At 43.9% G+C, this 18,770-nt stretch overlaps 1 protein-coding gene across 16 annotated transcripts in view; it reads right to left on the reverse strand.

Annotated features, from left to right (window-relative positions):
• znf185 (zinc finger protein 185 with LIM domain) overlaps positions 1–18,770 on the reverse strand; it is a 31,159-nt gene that overhangs the window by 8,382 nt on the left and 4,007 nt on the right. For 3 of the 16 annotated variants that reach the window (XM_088924450.1, XM_088924436.1, XM_088924437.1), the window contains exons 3-47: positions 17,911–18,046; positions 17,649–17,723; positions 17,440–17,472; positions 16,762–16,830; positions 16,312–16,386; positions 16,037–16,117; positions 15,682–15,762; positions 15,297–15,356; positions 14,656–14,769; positions 13,680–13,721; positions 13,254–13,328; positions 12,424–12,504; positions 12,131–12,208; positions 10,774–10,869; positions 10,169–10,234; positions 9,931–9,996; positions 9,441–9,488; positions 9,292–9,357; positions 8,889–8,954; positions 8,601–8,666; positions 8,279–8,344; positions 7,991–8,056; positions 7,710–7,775; positions 7,399–7,464; positions 7,249–7,314; positions 6,928–6,993; positions 6,621–6,686; positions 6,473–6,538; positions 6,242–6,307; positions 6,011–6,076; positions 5,704–5,769; positions 5,474–5,539; positions 5,167–5,232; positions 5,019–5,084; positions 4,788–4,853; positions 4,495–4,560; positions 4,210–4,275; positions 3,689–3,748; positions 3,071–3,163; positions 2,628–2,681; positions 2,373–2,444; positions 2,211–2,282; positions 1,770–1,850; positions 1,268–1,342; positions 94–174 (exon numbers count right to left, since the gene is read on the reverse strand). In XM_088924450.1, the coding sequence (XP_088780576.1) occupies positions 94–174; positions 1,268–1,342; positions 1,770–1,850; positions 2,211–2,282; positions 2,373–2,444; positions 2,628–2,681; positions 3,071–3,163; positions 3,689–3,748; positions 4,210–4,275; positions 4,495–4,560; positions 4,788–4,853; positions 5,019–5,084; positions 5,167–5,232; positions 5,474–5,539; positions 5,704–5,769; positions 6,011–6,076; positions 6,242–6,307; positions 6,473–6,538; positions 6,621–6,686; positions 6,928–6,993; positions 7,249–7,314; positions 7,399–7,464; positions 7,710–7,775; positions 7,991–8,056; positions 8,279–8,344; positions 8,601–8,666; positions 8,889–8,954; positions 9,292–9,357; positions 9,441–9,488; positions 9,931–9,996; positions 10,169–10,234; positions 10,774–10,869; positions 12,131–12,208; positions 12,424–12,504; positions 13,254–13,328; positions 13,680–13,721; positions 14,656–14,769; positions 15,297–15,356; positions 15,682–15,762; positions 16,037–16,117; positions 16,312–16,386; positions 16,762–16,830; positions 17,440–17,472; positions 17,649–17,723; positions 17,911–18,046 (3,184 nt within the window). The remainder of the gene's footprint in view (positions 1–93; positions 175–1,267; positions 1,343–1,769; positions 1,851–2,210; positions 2,283–2,372; positions 2,445–2,627; positions 2,682–3,070; positions 3,164–3,688; positions 3,749–4,209; positions 4,276–4,494; positions 4,561–4,787; positions 4,854–5,018; positions 5,085–5,166; positions 5,233–5,473; positions 5,540–5,703; positions 5,770–6,010; positions 6,077–6,241; positions 6,308–6,472; positions 6,539–6,620; positions 6,687–6,927; positions 6,994–7,248; positions 7,315–7,398; positions 7,465–7,709; positions 7,776–7,990; positions 8,057–8,278; positions 8,345–8,600; positions 8,667–8,888; positions 8,955–9,291; positions 9,358–9,440; positions 9,489–9,930; positions 9,997–10,168; positions 10,235–10,773; positions 10,870–12,130; positions 12,209–12,423; positions 12,505–13,253; positions 13,329–13,679; positions 13,722–14,655; positions 14,770–15,296; positions 15,357–15,681; positions 15,763–16,036; positions 16,118–16,311; positions 16,387–16,761; positions 16,831–17,439; positions 17,473–17,648; positions 17,724–17,910; positions 18,047–18,770) is intronic. The other 13 variants (XM_088924438.1, XM_088924449.1, XM_088924448.1 and 10 more) reach the window with 13 other exon arrangements.

Consider the following 18,770-nt stretch of genomic DNA (forward strand, 5'->3'; position numbering starts at 1 on the left):
AACATCTAAACCTGCCTCAGCTTCCCTTGTTTTTAATACCTGTTTGTGAAGCACTGGGCAGGGTGTATGTGTGTGTGCTCATGTGTGTCTCACCTGTTCTCAGTGACAATGGTGACAGTCTGGGTCCCTTCTGGTGTCTCCCACATGTCCCAGGGGGACTGGGTGTCTCCAGAGCTGAGAGAGAGAGAACTCAAGTTGATACAGAAACACCACAGAGGTCACACAGCTGTAATTGAACCTGATAACACAAAACAAGCCAGGATGTTGACTTCAACAGGCATGTCGGGGCAGCTTGTTCCACACTCCCACAACCATTTGTGTAAAGACATGCCTTCTGTTCTTGAGTTTAAATGCCCTTCCACATAGTTTCCAGTTGTGCCCTTTGGCTCCTGGTTGATTGCTGATTCTGAAGACATTAGCTCTGTTGACTTTATCAATACTCATGTGATTTGAATACTTGGATCAGGTCCTCTCGTTGTCTTCTCTATTCATAACTAAAAAGGTTCAGTTTCTTCAGCCTGTCAGTGTAAGACATTCTTTAAGGACTGTGGATTGACTCCAGAACAGTGTTATCTTCTCTTTTTTACTAAAAAATTAAACGTTGTTTTCTCAGGTTGACAGGTTGGGGGTCCACACTGATGAGATGAGACAGTGTTAGAGAGGAAGAGGAACAGGGTCTGGATGGATGGAGGAAGGGGGAACATGGAGAAGAGTTAAAGGGAGAGATGGAGGGAACACCCTCTCAGTTCATGACATTCTGTACAAAACTCTCATGAATAACGGGTGTGCTCCTCTCCCTGCTGGGCTGTGCCCCTCCCCTCTCTTCCAGGAACACGCCCCATTCTAAAACAAGCTACAATTACAGCTGCTGCTGCACCCACAGTACATCTAGTGGCATTTTCCTGAAGCAATTCAGGTGTAGTACTTTGCTCAAGGCAACAGCAGTAGTGCCCCAACTGGGATTTGAACCTGTAACCTCCTAGTTACAAGTCCAGAACCCTGACCACTGCTCCACACTGGTCCACTGGTTTTACTACTGTGTAGAGTATTTGGATTAGAGATTAAAAAATGGGGGTCACAATATGTCTCTCAAAGGTTTTTATCAGAGAGCTGGACACCTCTGCCCTGTGGAGAGCTATTCTCAGGTTCCAGACCTGACAGCGCTAGATCTGGGCTGGGAGTCAGTGAGGAAGCAGACTGGAGAGGCCCCGAGTCTCAGTGTCTAAAGGTGTGCACAGTGAAGTGACGTACAGTATGTGTGACACACCTGGTCTTGGTGTCGGAAGAGGAAAAGAAATCCACATCAAAAGGACGGTCAGCCTCTGTCTTCAGGTCAGTGGATCTGGAGGGGAGAAGAGTCTGGTCAGAGGCTGGCTATCATCCCTGAAAGACGTTAACAATACTACAGCACCAGGAAGGCCATTCAACTCATTCTTCCATGAGTTGAGGATTGTATCCAGCTGCTCCTTCAAAGCTCCCAAGGAAGCAGTCAACTGCATGGCAGGATTGATTGCTCCAGACATCCACATCTCTTTGTGCAAAGAAGTGCCTCCTATATTCTCTTGATCTTTGTTTAATTGCTGAGCAAGGCATGTGAGTTCATTTTATCCACAAATCAGCTCAGGTACAGTGATTAATTTAACAGTGGACTCAGACAATCACCCAAACCCACAAAAGTATAAGGGGCATGTGTAAGTTAACCATCATACATTTGGATAACCAGCTTTGTAATTCTATCACCGCTGTGCGTGTGTGTAAGGAAGTCTCACCTGCTGATGGCGCTCTTGACGACATCCTGTGTCTTTTCTGGGGACTCCCAGTTGTCCCAGAGGGACCGGGGCTCTTCAGAGCTGACAGAATGAGAGAGAGTGAGGGAACAATCCAGAAGCTCCACACATTGGCCAGAGAAGGCAATCAAGTTCAATTCAGTTCCCTGAATGAATTACATTTCCGCCAATTTAATAACAATCAGGAAACAGTGGCTTTTTCAGACACACGGAAGACAACAGGCACAGTATGAGTTTGGGGGCAGAAAATGAAAAGAAAAGAAATACTATGTAAATCAGAATAATATACAGCCGTATAGCATACATGGAAAATACTTAATATACATTCACATATGTATACATACAGTATAAATTGTTCGGTACTGATGTTAACAGTGCACCGCCACCCTGTGGCAGTCTGAAGTACTGCAGAGGTCGCTGTACCTGTTTTTGCCGATGGCGGGGGTCACGGTCTGGGTGCTGAAGGGGTCCAGCTCTGCCAGGGAGTCAGAGGAGCTGAGAGCAACAGTGAGAGAAGCGTGTTAGTGTTTGTGATCCTGTTCCTGTGGCCCGTTCGGATTCCCATGACTTCGCCTGGGGCAGTACCTCTTCCTGGCCGAGGGGCCGGACGCAGGCCGCACTGGGAAGGGATCGAAGGGGTCGAGGGCTTCCGAGGGGCTGAGAGGGAGAGAGCGAGAGAAAGAGAGAGTTCAGAGCTCAGGTGCCAGAGTCCGGGGAGGGAGGCGGTACAGATCAGCCTCCGCTGTCATGGTGTCTGTGAAAGTGAGCGAGCAGGTTTATATTAGTGAGAGATGAATCTGAATGAAGTACAATAGGCATTTTACTCCAGGGCCTCTCTACCTGGTCTTGGCTGTGCTGAAGGAGCTGAAGGGGTCAGTCTTGGTGTCTGAGGAGCTGAGAGACAGAGAGATGAGGAGAGAGGTGAACGAAGATGAGTACATCAGGCAGTTCAGCGCCTATGTCAGCTTCTCTTTTGTAAGGATGAAAAACGTGCTGACATCTGTGTCTAGTACTACTACAACTAAGACAATTCTATTATTGCAAATGTTTGAAAATGTCTTGCTTTATGTTATCACATTGGCAGGACTTTAATTCACCAGTCATGTCAATAAAACTCTCATAAGTTGAGACAGATGCAGGTAAGGAGAGAGAGAAGGACAGTTCGGTGTACTCAAGCTGTGGAGGTACACTGGGGTGAGTTTATATTATACTGGGGTGAGTCCTGACATGCACTCTCTCACTCTCTCACTCCTTCACTCTCCCTCCTTTCCTCTCTGCAATACCTGTCAGATTTGGAGTTTATTGGGATTACGCTATCGGCCAGTTTATCCAGAGGATCCTCTGTCTTGTCCATAACCAGAGTCTGTATCTTTGTGCTAGAGGAGATAAACACAGGACCATGGGTGAGGCGCTCAACATAACCCATCAGACCAAAAATCTCCTGTCTGTGAGGCTGCCCTGCAGAGGTAAAAATCCCATCTAGAATTTTGGCCGAATATGCTATAAGACTAAATGACCAGCAGGGGGCTCTATCACAAGAACAGAAATGTTCACTCGGTCGACTTATCAAGCTCAACACATCAATTGTGTGTCAGCCCTCACGAGCACCTGTCTACCCCTGGGATTCAGGTCACAGAGTAAATGCCAGGCCTCTGCTGTGATAGACTTCTGTATCAGTGCCATTAAGTACAAGTTAAAGTTTATTACTATGGGCAACATCTATTAAATACAGATTACCATATCAGACGTGAACTATCTTTCTGGGACAGAGGTGGATCTGGACTGTTTATATATATATATTCTCTCTAGAGAGAAAGAGGGGGGCCTGCCCTGAAGTGGCTGGGCCCAGCAGCCACAGGAACATCTCTGGTTGTGCCCCCTGGTCTGAGTGCAGGGGTTACCTTTTCTCTGTGGCTTTTGGAGGAGAGACGTCTACCCAGGGTGTGCCAGGGTCTGCGGAGCTACAAGAGAGAGACAGGAGGGGCAGAAGGAGAGGAAGAGTTCAGAATGCAGTCAGTCAACATATGGTAAGAGAGAGACCCACAATGACCAGGCGCCTGGATGTGCTGACCGCAGTGGTGACAGTTAGTAGGTTGAAAGGACTGCCCTTTGGATGAAGTGAGTCAGAAAACAGGAGGTAGTTTTGTTTGGTCGTTTGTATGTTATAGCCTACAGTTTCTGCCATGTTCTAACAGCACCAGAGATATACCCACAGCTGTCTTCAAAAACATGGAAATCCATTTGTAAAAAGAAAAGGTTTCTTTAGATTCTATCCATATTGTGTAAACCCACTGTAAAAAACTTATCACATGATTTAATTATATTAATGCCAGCACAACGTGGCTTTAGCAATAATTAAACATTGGAGATGCCAGTAAACTAAATGAAAAGAAACAGAAACATGCATGTAGTAAGTCTGTACCTGGTCTTAGTGACCGTGCTTGGTGTCGTGGTTGTGCTGAAGGGATTTGTCTTGGTGTCTGAGGAGCTGACAGAGAAAAATAACATAGTTAATATATACAGCTATTGTTATAATTGAAACACCACAGCTGAGACCACAGATACCTGATATTAGTGACAATGGAGTGACTGAGCTTGTCTAGTCCCAAAAGGTTATTTAGTACAGTATTTTGAACCTATGCCGTGATTTTGAGAGTTTCACAGTGTAATCTCAAAGTACTCAGAAGCTTTAGCAGAAAGTCTGTACCTGGTCTTAGTGACAGAGGGGGTAACTGTATTGGTGCTGAAAGGATTTGTCTTGGTGTCTGAGGAGCTGAGAGAGAGATAGTTCATAACACATTTAATAAATACAACTATTGTTATCATTCAAAACAACACAACTGAGACCCCAGTACTTATCAGCAGTAGCGGTGACTGTGTCTGTCTTGTCTTGACAGGTTTTAAACATAGTGACAATACAGTGTTTTGAATTTATTCCTTTGTGAGAGTTTCACAGAGTAATCTCAAAGTCTTAGAGAAGCTTTAACAGAAAGTCTGTACCTGGTCTTGGTGACAGTGGGGGTGACTGTGCTTGTGCTGGAGGAGACAGTCTTGATGTCTGAAGAGCTGTGAGACAGAGTTCATGACACATTTAATACAGGTACTTTTTTGCTTATTTTTAACAAGGTGACAGTACAGTACACTGTTCTGAATGAAAAGCCTTGCCTATGAGAGAGTTTCACAGTGTAAACCCAAAGTGATCAGAGAGAAGCTTTAACAGAAAGTCTGTACCTGGCCGTGGTGACAGTGGGGGTGACAGTGTTTGTGCCAGAGAGGTCTGTCTTGGTGTCTGAGGAGCTGAGAGAGATAGTTCATGCCACAGTTAATATATACTGTTATTGTTAACATTGAAAACATCATAAATGAGAAACCCACACACCTGGTCTTAGTGACAATGGGGGGGACACTGTTTGTGCCAGAGAGGTCAGTCTTGGTGTCTGAGGAGCTGAGAGAGAGAGTTCATGCCACAGTTAATACTGTTTATACAGCTATTGTTAACATTGAAAACAACACAGCTAAGAGAGACCTCAGGTAACTGGTCTTAGTGACAGTAGTGGTGACTGTGTCTGTCTTGTCTTGACAGGTTTTTAGCATAGAGACAATACAGTGTTTTGAATGTATTCCTTTGTGAGAGTTTCACAGAGTAATCTCAAAGTCTTAGAGAAGCTTTAACAGAAAGTCTGTACCTGGTCTTGGTGACAGTGGGGGTGACTGTGCTTGTGCTGGAGGAGACAGTCTTGGTGTCTGAAGAGCTGTGAGACAGAGTTCATGACACATTTAATACAGGTACTTTTTTGCTTATTTTTAACAAGGTGACAGTCCATACACTGTTCTGAATGAAAAGCCTTGCCTGTGAGAGAGTTTCACAGTGTAAACTCAAAGTAATGAGAGAGAAGCTTTAACAGAAAGTCTGTACCTGGCCGTGGTGACAGTGGGGGTGACAGTGTTTGTGCCAGAGAGGTCAGTCTTGGTGTCTGAGGAGCTGAGAGAGAGAGTTCATGCCACAGTTAATACTGTTTATACAGCTATTGTTAACATTGAAAACAACACAGCTAAGAGAGACCTCAGGTAACTGGTCTTAGTGACAGTAGTGGTGACTGTGTCTGTCTTGTCTTGTCAGGTTTTTAGCATAGAGACAATACAGTGTTTTGAATTTATTCCTTTGTGAGAGTTTCACAGAGTAATCTCAAAGTCTTAGAGAAGCTTTAACAGAAAGTCTGTACCTGGTCTTGGTGACAGTGGGGGTGACTGTGCTTGTGCTGGAGGAGACAGTCTTGGTGTCTGAGGAGCTGTGAGACAGAGTTCATGACACATTTAATACAGGTACTTTTTTGCTTATTTTTAACAAGGTGACAGTACAGTACAGTGTTCTGACTGAAAAGCCTTGCCTATGAGAGAGTTTCTCAGAGTAATATCAAAGTAATCAGAGAGAAGCTTTAACAGAAAGTCTGTACCTGGTCTTGGTGACAGTGGGGGTGACTGTGCTTGTGCTGGAGGAGACAGTCTTGGTGTCTGAAGAGCTGTGAGACAGAGTTCATGACACATTTAATACAGGTACTTTTTTGCTTATTTTTAACAAGGTGACAGTACAGTACAGTGTTCTGACTGAAAGGCCTTGCCTATGAGAGAGTTTCACAGTGTAAACTCAAAGTTATCAGAGAGAAGCTTTAACAGAAAGTCTGTACCTGGTCTTGGTGACAGTGGGGGGGACAGTGTTTGTGCCAGAGAGGTCTGTCTTGGTGTCTGAGGAGCTGAGAGAGATAGTTCATGCCACAGTTAATATATACTGTTATTGTTAACATTGAAAACATCATAAATGAGAAACCCACACACCTGGTCTTAGTGACAATGGGGGGGACACTGTTTGTGCCAGAGAGGTCAGTCTTGGTGTCTGAGGAGCTGAGAGAGAGAGTTCATGCCACAGTTAATACTGTTTATACAGCTATTGTTAACATTGAAAACAACACAGCTAAGAGAGACCTCAGGTAACTGGTCTTAGTGACAGTAGTGGTGACTGTGTCTGTCTTGTCTTGACAGGTTTTTAGCATAGAGACAATACAGTGTTTTGAATGTATTCCTTTGTGAGAGTTTCACAGAGTAATCTCAAAGTCTTAGAGAAGCTTTAACAGAAAGTCTGTACCTGGTCTTGGTGACAGTGGGGGTGACTGTGCTTGTGCTGGAGGAGACAGTCTTGGTGTCTGAGGAGCTGTGAGACAGAGTTCATGACACATTTAATACAGGTACTGTTATCATTGAAAACACTATATATGAGAACTCAGGTATCTAGTATTAATGATAGTTAACAAATACACATTTTAGTGAAAACATCACAGTTATTTTGCTTATTTTTAACAAGGTGACAGTACAGTACAGTGTTCTGAATGAAAAGCCTTGCCTGTGAGAGAGTTTCACAGTGTAATCTCAAAGTAATCAGAGAGAAGCTTTAACAGAAAGTCTGTACCTGGTCTTGGTGACAGTGGGGGGGACACTGTTTGTGCCAGAGAGGTCTGTCTTGGTGTCTGAGGAGCTGAGAGAGAGATAGTTCATGCCACAGTTAATATGTACAGTTATTTTTATCATTGAAAACATCATATAGGAGAAACGCACATACCTGGTCTTGGTGACAGTGGGGGGGACTGTCTTTGTGCCAGAAAGGTCAGTCTTGGTGTCTGAGGAACTGAGAGAGAGAGTTCATTCCATAGTTAATATGCACAGCTATTGTTATGATTGAAAACAACACAGCTGAGACCTCAGGTACCTGGTCATAGCGACAGTGGTGATGACTGTGTGTAGTTTCCTGATCTGACAGGTTATTTAGGATAGTGACAGTTTAGTGCTTTGAATATAAAAGCATAACTGTGAGAACACTTCACAGCATAATCTCAAAGTATTCAGAGAGGAACTTTAACAGAAAGTTTGTACCTGGTCTTGGTGACAGCAGGGGTGACTGTGTTTGTGCTGGAGGAGACAGTCTTGGTGTCTGAGGAGCTGAGAGAGACAGTTCATAACAGTTAATAAACACAGCTGCTGTTATCATTGAAGACATTACAATTAGGTACTCAGTCAGTGACAGTGGAGTGACTAAGTTTGTCTTGTTTTGAAAGATTATTTAGTACAGTATTTTGAACCTATGCCATGACTTTGAGAGTTTCACAGTGTAAACTCAAGGTAATCAAAGAGAAGTTTTAACAGAAAGTCTGTACCTGGTCTTGGTGACAGTGGGGGTGACAGTGTTTGTGCCAGAGAGGTCAGTCTTGGTGTCTGAGGATCTGAGAGAGAGTTCATAATATAGTTTATAAATACAGCTTTGTTATCATTGAAAACAACACAGCTGAGACCTCAGTACTTATTAGAAGTAGTGGTGACTGTGTCTGTCTTGTCTTGACAGGTTTTTAGCCTAGTGACAATACAGTGTTTTGAATTTATGCCTTTGTGAGAGTTTCACAGAGTAATCTCAAAGTCTTAGAGAAGCTTTAACAGAAAGTCTGTACCTGGTCTTGGTGACAGTGGGGGTGACTGTGCTTGTGCTGGAGGAGACAGTCTTGGTGTCTGAGGAGCTGTGAGACAGAGTTCATGACACATTTAATACAGGTACTGCTATCATTGAAATCACTATATATGAGAACTCAGGTATCTAGTGTTAGTGATAGTTAATAAAAACATTTTTTCAGTGAAACCATCAGAGATGTTTTGCTTATTTTTAACAAGGTGACAGTACAGTACACTGTTCTGAATGAAAAACATTGCCTGTGAGAGAGTTTCACAGTGTAAACTCAAAGTAATGAGAGAGAAGCTTTAACAGAAAGTCTGTACCTGGCCATGGTGACAGTGGGGGTGACAGTGTTTGTGCCAGAGAGGTCTGTCTTGGTGTCTGAGGAGCTGAGAGAGAGTTCATAATATAGTTTATAAATACAGCTTTGTTATTATTGAAAACAACACAGCTGAGACCTCAGTACTTATTAGAAGTAGTGGTGACTGTGTCTGTCTTGTCTTGACAGGTTTTTAGCCTAGTGACAATACAGTGTTTTGAATTTATGCCTTTGTGAGAGTTTCACAGAGTAATCTCAAAGTCTTAGAGAAGCTTTAACAGAAAGTTTGTACCTGGTCTTGGTGACAGTGGGGGTGACTGTGCTTGTGCTGGAGGAGACAGTCTTGGTGTCTGAAGAGCTGTGAGAGTTCATCACACATTTAATATATACAGTTATTGTTATCATTGAAAACAGTGGGGGTGACAGTGTTTGTGCCAGAGAGGTCTGTCTTGGTGTCTGAGGAGCTGAGAGAGATAGTTCATCCCACAGTTAATATATACAGTTATTGTTATCATTGAAAACATCATATAGGAGAAATCCTCTGGTGACAGTGGGGATCACTGTGTGTTGCTTCCTGATCTGACAGGTTATTTACAGTACAGTACAGTGTTTTGAATAGAAAAGCATAACTTTGAGAACATGTCACAGCATAATCTCCAAGTAATCAGAGAGGAACTTTAACAGAGAGCTTGTACCTGCTCTTAGTGACAGCAGGGGTGACTGTGTTTGTGCTGGAGGAGACAGCCTTGGTGTCCGAGGGGCTGAGAGAGAGAGACAGTTCATAACAGTTAATAAACATAGCTAATGTTATCATTGAAAACATCATATATGTGAACCTACACACCTGGTCTTAGTGACAGTGGGGGTGGAGATAGTCTTGGTGTCTGAAGTGCTAAAAGAGAGATACCGTAGTTCATATCACATTAATAAATACAGCTATTGTTATCATAGAAACCACCATAGCTGAGACGTCAGGTCTTAGTGACAGTGGGATGTCTGTGATTGTCTTGTCTTGTCAGGTTATTTACAAGAGTGACAATACAATGTTTTAAATATTAAAAGCATAACTCTATGAATGTTTCACAGGACATACTGTGAGGAGCTGTGAGAGAGATAGTTCATGCCACAGTTAATAAATGCAGTTACTGCTATCATTGAAAACAACACAGCTGAGATCTCAGGTACTTAAGAGCAGTAGTGGTGACTGTGTCTGTCTTGTCTTGACAGGTTATTTAGCATAGTGGCAGTAGAGTTTTTGGAATTAATGGCTTTGAGAGAGTTTCACAGCGTAATCTGAAAGCATTTAGAGAGGGGCTTTAACAGAAAGTCTGTACCTGGTCTTAGTGACAGCTGGGGTGACTACGTTTGTGCTGAAAGGATTTGTCTTGGTGTCTGAGGAGCTGAGAGAGAAAGTGCCACAGTAAATACAACTGTTGTTATCATTGAAAATAACAAAGCTCAGATCTCAGGTACTTATGTCTTGGTGTCTGAGAAGCTGAGAGAAAGAGTTCATGACACATTTAATTCAGGTATTACTATCACTGAAAGCACCAAATATGAGAATTTAGGTACCTGGTGTTCGTAACAGTGCTGGTGACTGTGCTTGTGCCAGAGGGGTCAGTCTTGGAGTCCAACGAGCTACGATAGAGAGAAGAAATTTAGAAGGACAAATCTCAGCCACTTTCAGTCAATGAAGCATGTGAAAGGCCCCGACTCAACCTGGGCTAGCTTAAACCAGGTCTGGAACAGAGGTTGGACACACTGCCTCAAACACACCACTACAAATCCTTATTACAATTAATTCTCTATTACTGAAGTGACCTGTAACACTTTCAGGTAATGAGCTACCAATTATACAGTATAGTCAATATACTGCCACCCTCTGGTACAACGTGGTAACTGCTACAAAAAGCGAATTTGAGGGTCAAATGTAAAAACAGCTTGATAGCCCTCTTGCTCAACAATGAAGACCAGTAAAACTTAAAAAACAACAGTCACCAGAGAATCAAAAACCTAGGAGAATTAGAAAGGAGATTACAAAATAAAAAATCAAAACACTGTATGTCTTCTACCATCTATTGTACCTCATTGCAAATTCATTCTCAGAGCCTACTGTAGTTGAACAGTGACACTGTACCCCAGTCTGTCACAGTGTCCCTCCCTCTCCTCTCCAGTACCTCTTGGTGCTGGTGTCAATGGGGATCACATCTGCTGCCAGTTGTTCTAGGGTGACTGCAGTCTTGCTGTCCTTGGCCGGCTTCTGTGTCTGCGTGCTGAGGACACAGAAGGAACAAAAGCTCAGGGAGGAAGCTCTTATTCTTGTAGACAGAGTGAATTGTTATCGTAGAGGAAAACTCTCTGATAGCAAGACACGATCTCACTTGCTATAGGGCTTGCTGGCCTGCAGGGATCTCTGTTATATAAGGCACAAACCATTTCCAGTCTGGTCTGTAATGTTCAGTGTCTCCAATCTAACCCTGGACAGCCCCAATCCAGAATGTTTTACAGTTCAAATTTCCTTTTATTTTTTTGAGTTTCTGAACATCTGTAAGTTATTGATCAATTAAGAAAGCAAGTAATTTGCTCAACAACAGAAATGAAGACTATTTCTGAACTACTTAATTCAGCAGATGAAAAACGTTACTGATCACAATTCAGTTTTCTCAAGGCTTGGAACACTGGTAATCATGTAATTACAGGGTTCTGAAATGGATGAACTCAAATAGTGTTCTGTAAACCATGCTACTGTGCCACTGGGCTTTCTCAGCTCTAAAGACACCCACACTGTTATTCCTAGGCAGTGCCTGAAGCAGAATAGAGAAATGCTAGTACCTACTTCCCCTAAAGTCTAACATAACTTAATGTTGAAAGCATGCCTATCTATTATCTATTAGTTTATCTTGAGGTAAAAATAACAGAACTGAGAATCTCTGAGTCTGGCGAGGGACTAAATTAAAAATTGTTTCACTTCATCCTGGATTTATCTTTCAACATAGGGGAAAAACTGAATCCCATACTTAAGTCAGTAAAAACTGGTTTCGGGCAAAATTACTGGATGGGAAACAATCCTGGCTTCTCACTTTTCTCTCCCCTTCCTTCTGGTAAGCGTTATAGGAGCATAAAGACAGGTACCTCCATTTTTATTGAATTCTACTACTGACTCACACTGATGGTACTGTATATTTTTTTGCACCCTACTTGTGCTGACTTGCATTTAAGATGTATGTTACTTAACTTGTTGTTGTTGCCTCTGCTGTTCCGTGTTTGTTTGGTGTTTCCTTATTATCTTTGTATTGGAGCACACATGCAAATAAGCATTAAATTGCACTTGTGCAAATGACAAATAACCTGGACTGAACTGAAGCTCGAGAATTTTTCATTAGCTCAGCTCAAGGTAATAACGTACAGGATTAAAAAGCACAGCCATATCAAAGTGCTGTTACTCTGTCCATATATAATCCTAATATAACACACATATTCACAATGTGTTTTTTGCACACTTCTTAGATGTTCCCTACATTTCCAGTGGCCCACCTGCCAGCCACAGGAGAAGGGTCCTGTTTGCATGTGTCTCTTTTAGGGGTAACAGGCTTCACCAGAGCCCCATCCGTCCTACAGGGGAGAAAGACAGAGATTAAACAGAATTGCAGGAAAGCATAGATGCCAGCCTGTGGCAAAGATCTTCATTAATGTGCAAGCTGTCATTAACCGTCCTAGCTCTAACTATCCACATGGGCAGCAGGCAGGCAGCAGGACTCTGACGCCCCCTGCTGTTCACCACACACCTGCCCCACAAAGCAAGGAGCAAGGAGCACACAAGCACGTACTTGTCTGAGATGAGAGAGGCCAGATCCTCATTGTCAAAGTCGTCCCTGGGAGCTGGGGCCTTGTCACTGACCACCTGAGAGCTGCACAGGGACAGAGGCACAAAGAGGATGAAAATGCCCTCACTAAACGACAAGAAATGACAACTCCTGCCCCTAGCCACACATACTGTGTATATACAGTTATATACAAATGCACAGTACAATCAATCAGCGCTCAGCTTCCTAATAGCTCTGATCCATTTCTCCATTTGTCTTGTCCTGTGTATCTTAAATACAGCACTGGACTAAATTTGCTTTGATATAGGAACTTGACATTAAGCTCAGTAAAGTGAATTTTGCCCTAAAACAGCTTCTATCCTGTGTAAATTGCTATGAGGATTAAAATCCCTTATGATGCTGGTTTCTAGGACAGAATTTAATTTCGCGTTTTTTAATTTCTTCATGCCTTCTTATAGCACTGATCTCTTTTCTCGCTCTAGTTGTGTGAGACTCCAGGGGGGCAGTTATAAAACCACACACACTCTCAAAGTCAGTAGTGAACTCCTCTTGGTATTATTGTCCTTATTCGATTTGCCTGCACTGTTTTAGAATCCATTTCTCAAGAGCCCTGTTTTTTTTAAATATTGTAATATATTGTAATATTTTTGTCCATTTCCAACATATAATGGTCAGAGAGAGCCTGAGCAAGGGCATCCAGGCTATGCACTCCATGTTTGTCTACACTGATTGAGAAGAAATATAACTCTTCATGGGAACCCAGCGTCAGAAGGGTTTTAATCCTCCCAAGACTGTTTAAGGCCCATGACTTCAGGACCCCAGCTAGATTGTACCTCTTCTGGTTTACTGCTGGAGATACCCCCTCTGTCTTCAGTGGACTGTCCAGCCCTGTTTTGGTGGCTGTGGAACTAATAAAGAGAGAAGAAAGGCCAATGTCCAATGTACAAGCACAGAAAGAAGTAGGCAGAGGAGCTAGAAAGTCTTAAAAGCATCTATTCGAATGGTCCGAATAGGTTGGTAAGGAATGAGCACATTTTTTTAAATTCTTCTTATCAGAAAAGGCACTCCTCTTTTATAAAAACACCCTCTGTGACTCTCATCGTAACCCACCCATGTCCTGGAAACAAGGTTTCAATTCTTCAATCTATCCCTACTCCTACTGGATCTGCTGAGCCAGGACCTTTCCCACCCTAACCCACCTAACCCATGTTTCTACCATGTTAATCAACCCCAACCCCAACAAATACATTTCAGCGTACCTGGTCTTGCTAAGCGGGCCGGGAGCAGGCTGCTTCTGCATGCTACAGAGAGATTTACAGAGATTTATATTAATATCTTGATGATCTATGACTGATAGCAACCTGGTAAAGGCAACTTACATTTTACTGGAACAATTTGGATGAGGTACCTTGCTCAAGGCTACAACAGCAGCGTTCACCTGGGATCTGGGCTCATAACCTTCTAGTTACAAGTCCAGAACCCTGACCACTGCTCCACCCTGCTGTCCAGATGTGAGGATGCACAATGAGGATCAGCCTGCCACAGACTCACAGTGGGTGGGTGTTTAAACTAGTGTGATACAGGATATACAGGTCAGGCATATGGAATAATAATAAATAACAATTCCTTACACTTATATAGCATTTTTCTGGACACTCCACTCACTACTACTACAACTACAACAACTACTACTACTACTACTACTACTACTACTACTACTTACAGGTAATGGAGACTCCCCTCCACTACCACCAATGTGTGGCTTCACCTGGATGACGCAACAGCAGCCAGAGTGCACCAGTACACTCCCCATACACCAGCTCTCAGTGGGGAGGAGAACAGAGTGATGAAGCCAGTTCATAGATGGGGGTTATTAGGAGGCCACAATTGGCAGGGGCCAATGGGAAATTCAGCCAGGACACCGGGGTTACACCCCTACTCTTTTCAAGAAACACCTTGGGATTTCTAATGACCACAGCGAGTCAGGACCTCGGTTGTATGTCTCATCTGAAGGACAGTGTCTTCTCTACAATATAGTGTCCCCATCACTGAACTGGGGCAAAGTGAGTGGACTGCCAGCTGTGAGTTGCAGGGTGATATGGCTGCTGGCAATAAACCCGCCAAAGACACACAGGTTAGCTGGACGTGATTCTAGAAGGAGGAAGTGAGGGAGTAAGCAAAGAGAAGGAGGAAGGAGAAAGAGAGCAGAGAGAGGTGTGGTTCTTGGAGACTCACTTTGGCTGGGGAACAGGGGATGTCTTTTGGGGCTCAGGGACAGGGGCGATCGGCGGGGTGCTGCTTTCGGGGCTCTTGGAGGGGGATCGCTCATCCTCATCGTTAAACTCCACCCTGGTTACACACACATGATACATACGTGACATGAATCTGCGCCATTTAACCTAGCAGTTGATCACTCAACATTAACGATGTCCCTGAACCCAATGAGCCAGCAAAAGCATTGTTACCATAATTGGTTTAGTTTAGAGCATGACAATAATTTTCATGCAGTTGTTAAACCTGCCCGTCACATTTTACTTTGCACTGCACTCAAACCTTTCTGTGAATCCTCATTAAGAAAAAATAAACAGGGATCAGGTATCAGACTCTAATAAAACAGGTGCACTAGCCACCTGCAGAACAGGTTCTTTAATGAGAGCAACAATATGTGGAACGTAAAACATAGCAGAAACACGTTTAACACTCCTCCATTTAGCAATATTCTGTTTTGCCAATAAATGACAGGACAAACAGCTACAAAGAGTAGCCAGTGATTAGCTGACCTAGCCTGGTAAAAAGAAAATGTTACACTAAACACCATTGCTACCGAATATTCTGTACATTTTCAGAAGATGACCTTCAGCACAATAAAACCTCACCTTTTAGCCTTGAAAGAAAGAGCTGGCTGTACATCCGAGCTTTGTGTTTTTTCAATACTCCTGAAAGGGAATAAGCACATAAGGACCAGACAGACCAAGATGAGTGAGAGATGAAGTTTATAACAATCTGTCAAGACAACACACTTTTAGGGTTGTTTGTTTTTTTTAAAGCTTACTGAGATTGCATCTGATTGATGAAATACCAATTCTGCTGCCCATTCATACAGCTGGGTACAAATTTGAGGGCTATACAATGCTCAAGGGACAACAGTAGCATCCCCAGCTGGGATGTGAACCCCTGTCCACCCAGCCAAGAGTCCAGAGCTTTAACCACTACACCCCCACTGTGTGCACCCAGTACGGACAGGCAGGCACACGGACTCACTCGTATTTCTTGGCGGCTGACAGGACGTAAGAGCGCTGCTTGGTGCCCGAGCTGCGCAGGACGCTGCTGGCAGCCTCTGTCCTGCGGAGACAGACGGATGGTGGGGGGTGAGAAAGACAGCAGGGAGCAGAAGAAGAAAGGAGGATGGGGTGTGTAGGAAGAGGGTTATTCAGGGGGTAAATAAACTACAATAATAATGCCAGATCATTGTTCATCAGCTGCTAAAGTCATCCCCGACCTTTGACCTTACTATTTCGCAATGACCTCAAGCCAGTAGAGCTCTTTGACCTTTGACCTCTCGACAAGCTGCATCATAGACAAAGACGAGTTGGCTAACCCCACAGGCTTGCCTAACCTTTTGCTGTGCTCCTCAGGGGACACTGTGGGCTCGTCCTGGGCGGCGCCAGACAACTGATGTCGCACACCGTGAGGAGCTCTGAAACAAGGCACACAACTGTCACACCTGTGCCCTCCGCATACACATCCAAAATCACACAGTCACCCCCGACACACAGTGCGCTGCCATGTTGTAAAATACAGCCTGACACCAGTCTTTATAGGAGGAGGCTGTGTGAGTGAGAGGAACGAAAAGAGGAAGGGGGAGGGAGTGAGGTCTGGGACCGCACTCACATTTTCTTGTATTCGTCTGTGGACTTCTTGGTGACAGGCACATATTTGCTGGTTGTGCTCTTGGGGATATCGGCGCTGTTGAGACAGAGAGACATGATGAGTGGGCTCAATCCTTCCACATGCTCCATACCTCTCAGTGGCGGGACTGTTGTCTGTGATGTGATGACCTTTGACCCTGATGACACCAGTTCTCTGGGTGGCTTCAGGAAGGCTTGATGTGGTTCGTAGCCACCAACAGAAGGATACATTAAACCACAAAAGGCTAAAGAGCCTTGGAAATAGTAGAAAAATGGATGATGTGAACAGCATACTCATAGGGTAACTACAGAAATGCCGGGCAAGTGCTCCATGGCCAACTCTCAGGAAGGAAGTAGGATGTCCCTCAGTCTGGCCCTGCCTGACCCTCCCACCCCCAGACCCCAGTACCCTGGCGCAGTGTGGTCAGCTGACCTGGAGCCGTGGTTGTTAGCGCTGGAGGAGGATGGGTCCTTCTGGGAATCCGTTTTTGTGAAAACCCCTCTTAAAAAAACGATACAGGACAGGAACAAAACAATAAGGAAGGTTTTCCACTTGGCCTATCCAGCGTGTTTGGCCTAGGTTTCTCATCCAGGTGTTTCTTGACCGAGGTCATGGCACCAGCTGGGTAGGTCCTCCACCCTTTGTGTAAAGTGCCACCTGTTCTCAGCCTTAAATTCCCTTCCCCTTAGCTTCTACCTGTCCATGCATGTGTACAGCATTGCCACAACAGAATCATTTCACTCTGAAGCTCCTGAATGCTAAACCTTGTGGTACAGCACTGCGGACTGCAGATATGTACAGTCTAGCAGCAATTATATACCCAAAACAAGCGATGTGACTGGTTGAGCAGGTATCTGGTTTTGTGCAGACTGAGCATTAAGGGACAGCTGGAACTTAACTGCTCATGAGAAATAAGTGAGCTGCCTCTCGAGTTTCAATTAGCCTTCTTGTTTCCAGCCTCAGTTAGAGTTCAATGCTCTGATTATGCTTTTCTAGTAGTGTGAGAATATTTTTTAATGACTACTAATTTTTTTTTAAATATGCTGTCGCACAGTGGGTCCGTCAGCCTTATTACAAACAAGACAATGCAAGACCAGGAGAAACACTGACCTGATCAGATATCCAGGAGAGACTGGCCTCGGGCTGTTGGGAGAACAAGGAACAAAAGTCACCTTCCTCTTCCTCTCTGCTTCTAAAAATCTTGTTCAGTTACTATCTAGTTAACAAGTTCCACTAGCCTGGCTTTCATTCATTCATTCAGACCATTGCTGCTCAACTGTATCTACAGTTCTAGGTACAGTAAATGCCAGTCTGGATACCTTTCAGAGGGGGTTGAAGCGACAGTGGGCTCAGCTAAGGCTCCATTATTCCGACGTTCCCTCACTTCTGTTATCCTGCAGAGAGGAGGATGCCATCAGAGCAACACACAGAGGCAAAGTGACTCTTACGACGACTCAAGATAGCAGACCCTCAGCTGAGATGCCAAAAACCACTGTTTCACAGTTCAAATGTGGAGCGTATGCAGATACACTGACTTTCACCCACATGCCTAAATTCACTCTCCCTGTCTTCCCAGGTTACCATGGTTTCTCCTCTTCCTGCTCCTGGGAGGTGCTGCGGTGCTGTATCCAGCTCTGGTCGCCCTTCAGTGTGGCACGGACCTTCGTCGTCCTTAACACCGCCTGTCTGTCTGCCGCTGGCAGTCCACTGCGTTCTGCTAACACACAAACACGCATGGGCCTACTGACAGACAGACTCGAGACACAAAACACAGAGGCACTCTAAACACAGCGACGTGCTCAAGACACAGGCAAACTCAGGAGGTTAAGGCACACCGGCACACCGAAGACACACAAACATAAGACACACAAAAATTCAAAAGACACAGGCACACACAGAGGTTAAGAGAGAGAAACTCAAGAGACTCAGGCAACTGAAGACACAGACGTAAGAGATAGACAAACTCAAGAGACACAGACACACAAGCATCTCAGCAACCTTAATTCTCCAGATCTTCTAATGTGATGGAATGTATTTTTATGATGCCCATGCAAGTAAATGTTTGACATAATGAAAGTTGAAGATGATAATATAATAGCTGAGAATGATCTTAACAGAACGATCAATATATGCAATTGATCAACGATACAAATATGCAAATAATCTGTGCCTGTGTAAAAGCACTCAGAAGCTGGGGTGGCAGTCTGACTTTGTGACAAAATGCAACCTAAATAAAAAACACAAACTCAGTTCTCTTAGTTATAATCCTTTACCAGTTCCACTAAGCTACAATAAATGTATTATTTTACATATCCTATATTGCATAATATATATTCCTTAGTAAAATGTAAGATATGACTAACAGGCTCTATTTTTAAGGGTAGTGTCATCTAATACCTAAGCTAAGCACTTGTATTAGTAAGAAACTATTGTATCACTGT

The sequence above is a fragment of the Atractosteus spatula genome, chromosome 9, assembly GCF_055471065.1.
Source record: "Atractosteus spatula isolate fAtrSpa1 chromosome 9, fAtrSpa1.hap1, whole genome shotgun sequence".
In the NCBI taxonomy this organism is placed as follows: Eukaryota; Metazoa; Chordata; class Actinopteri; order Semionotiformes; family Lepisosteidae; genus Atractosteus; species Atractosteus spatula.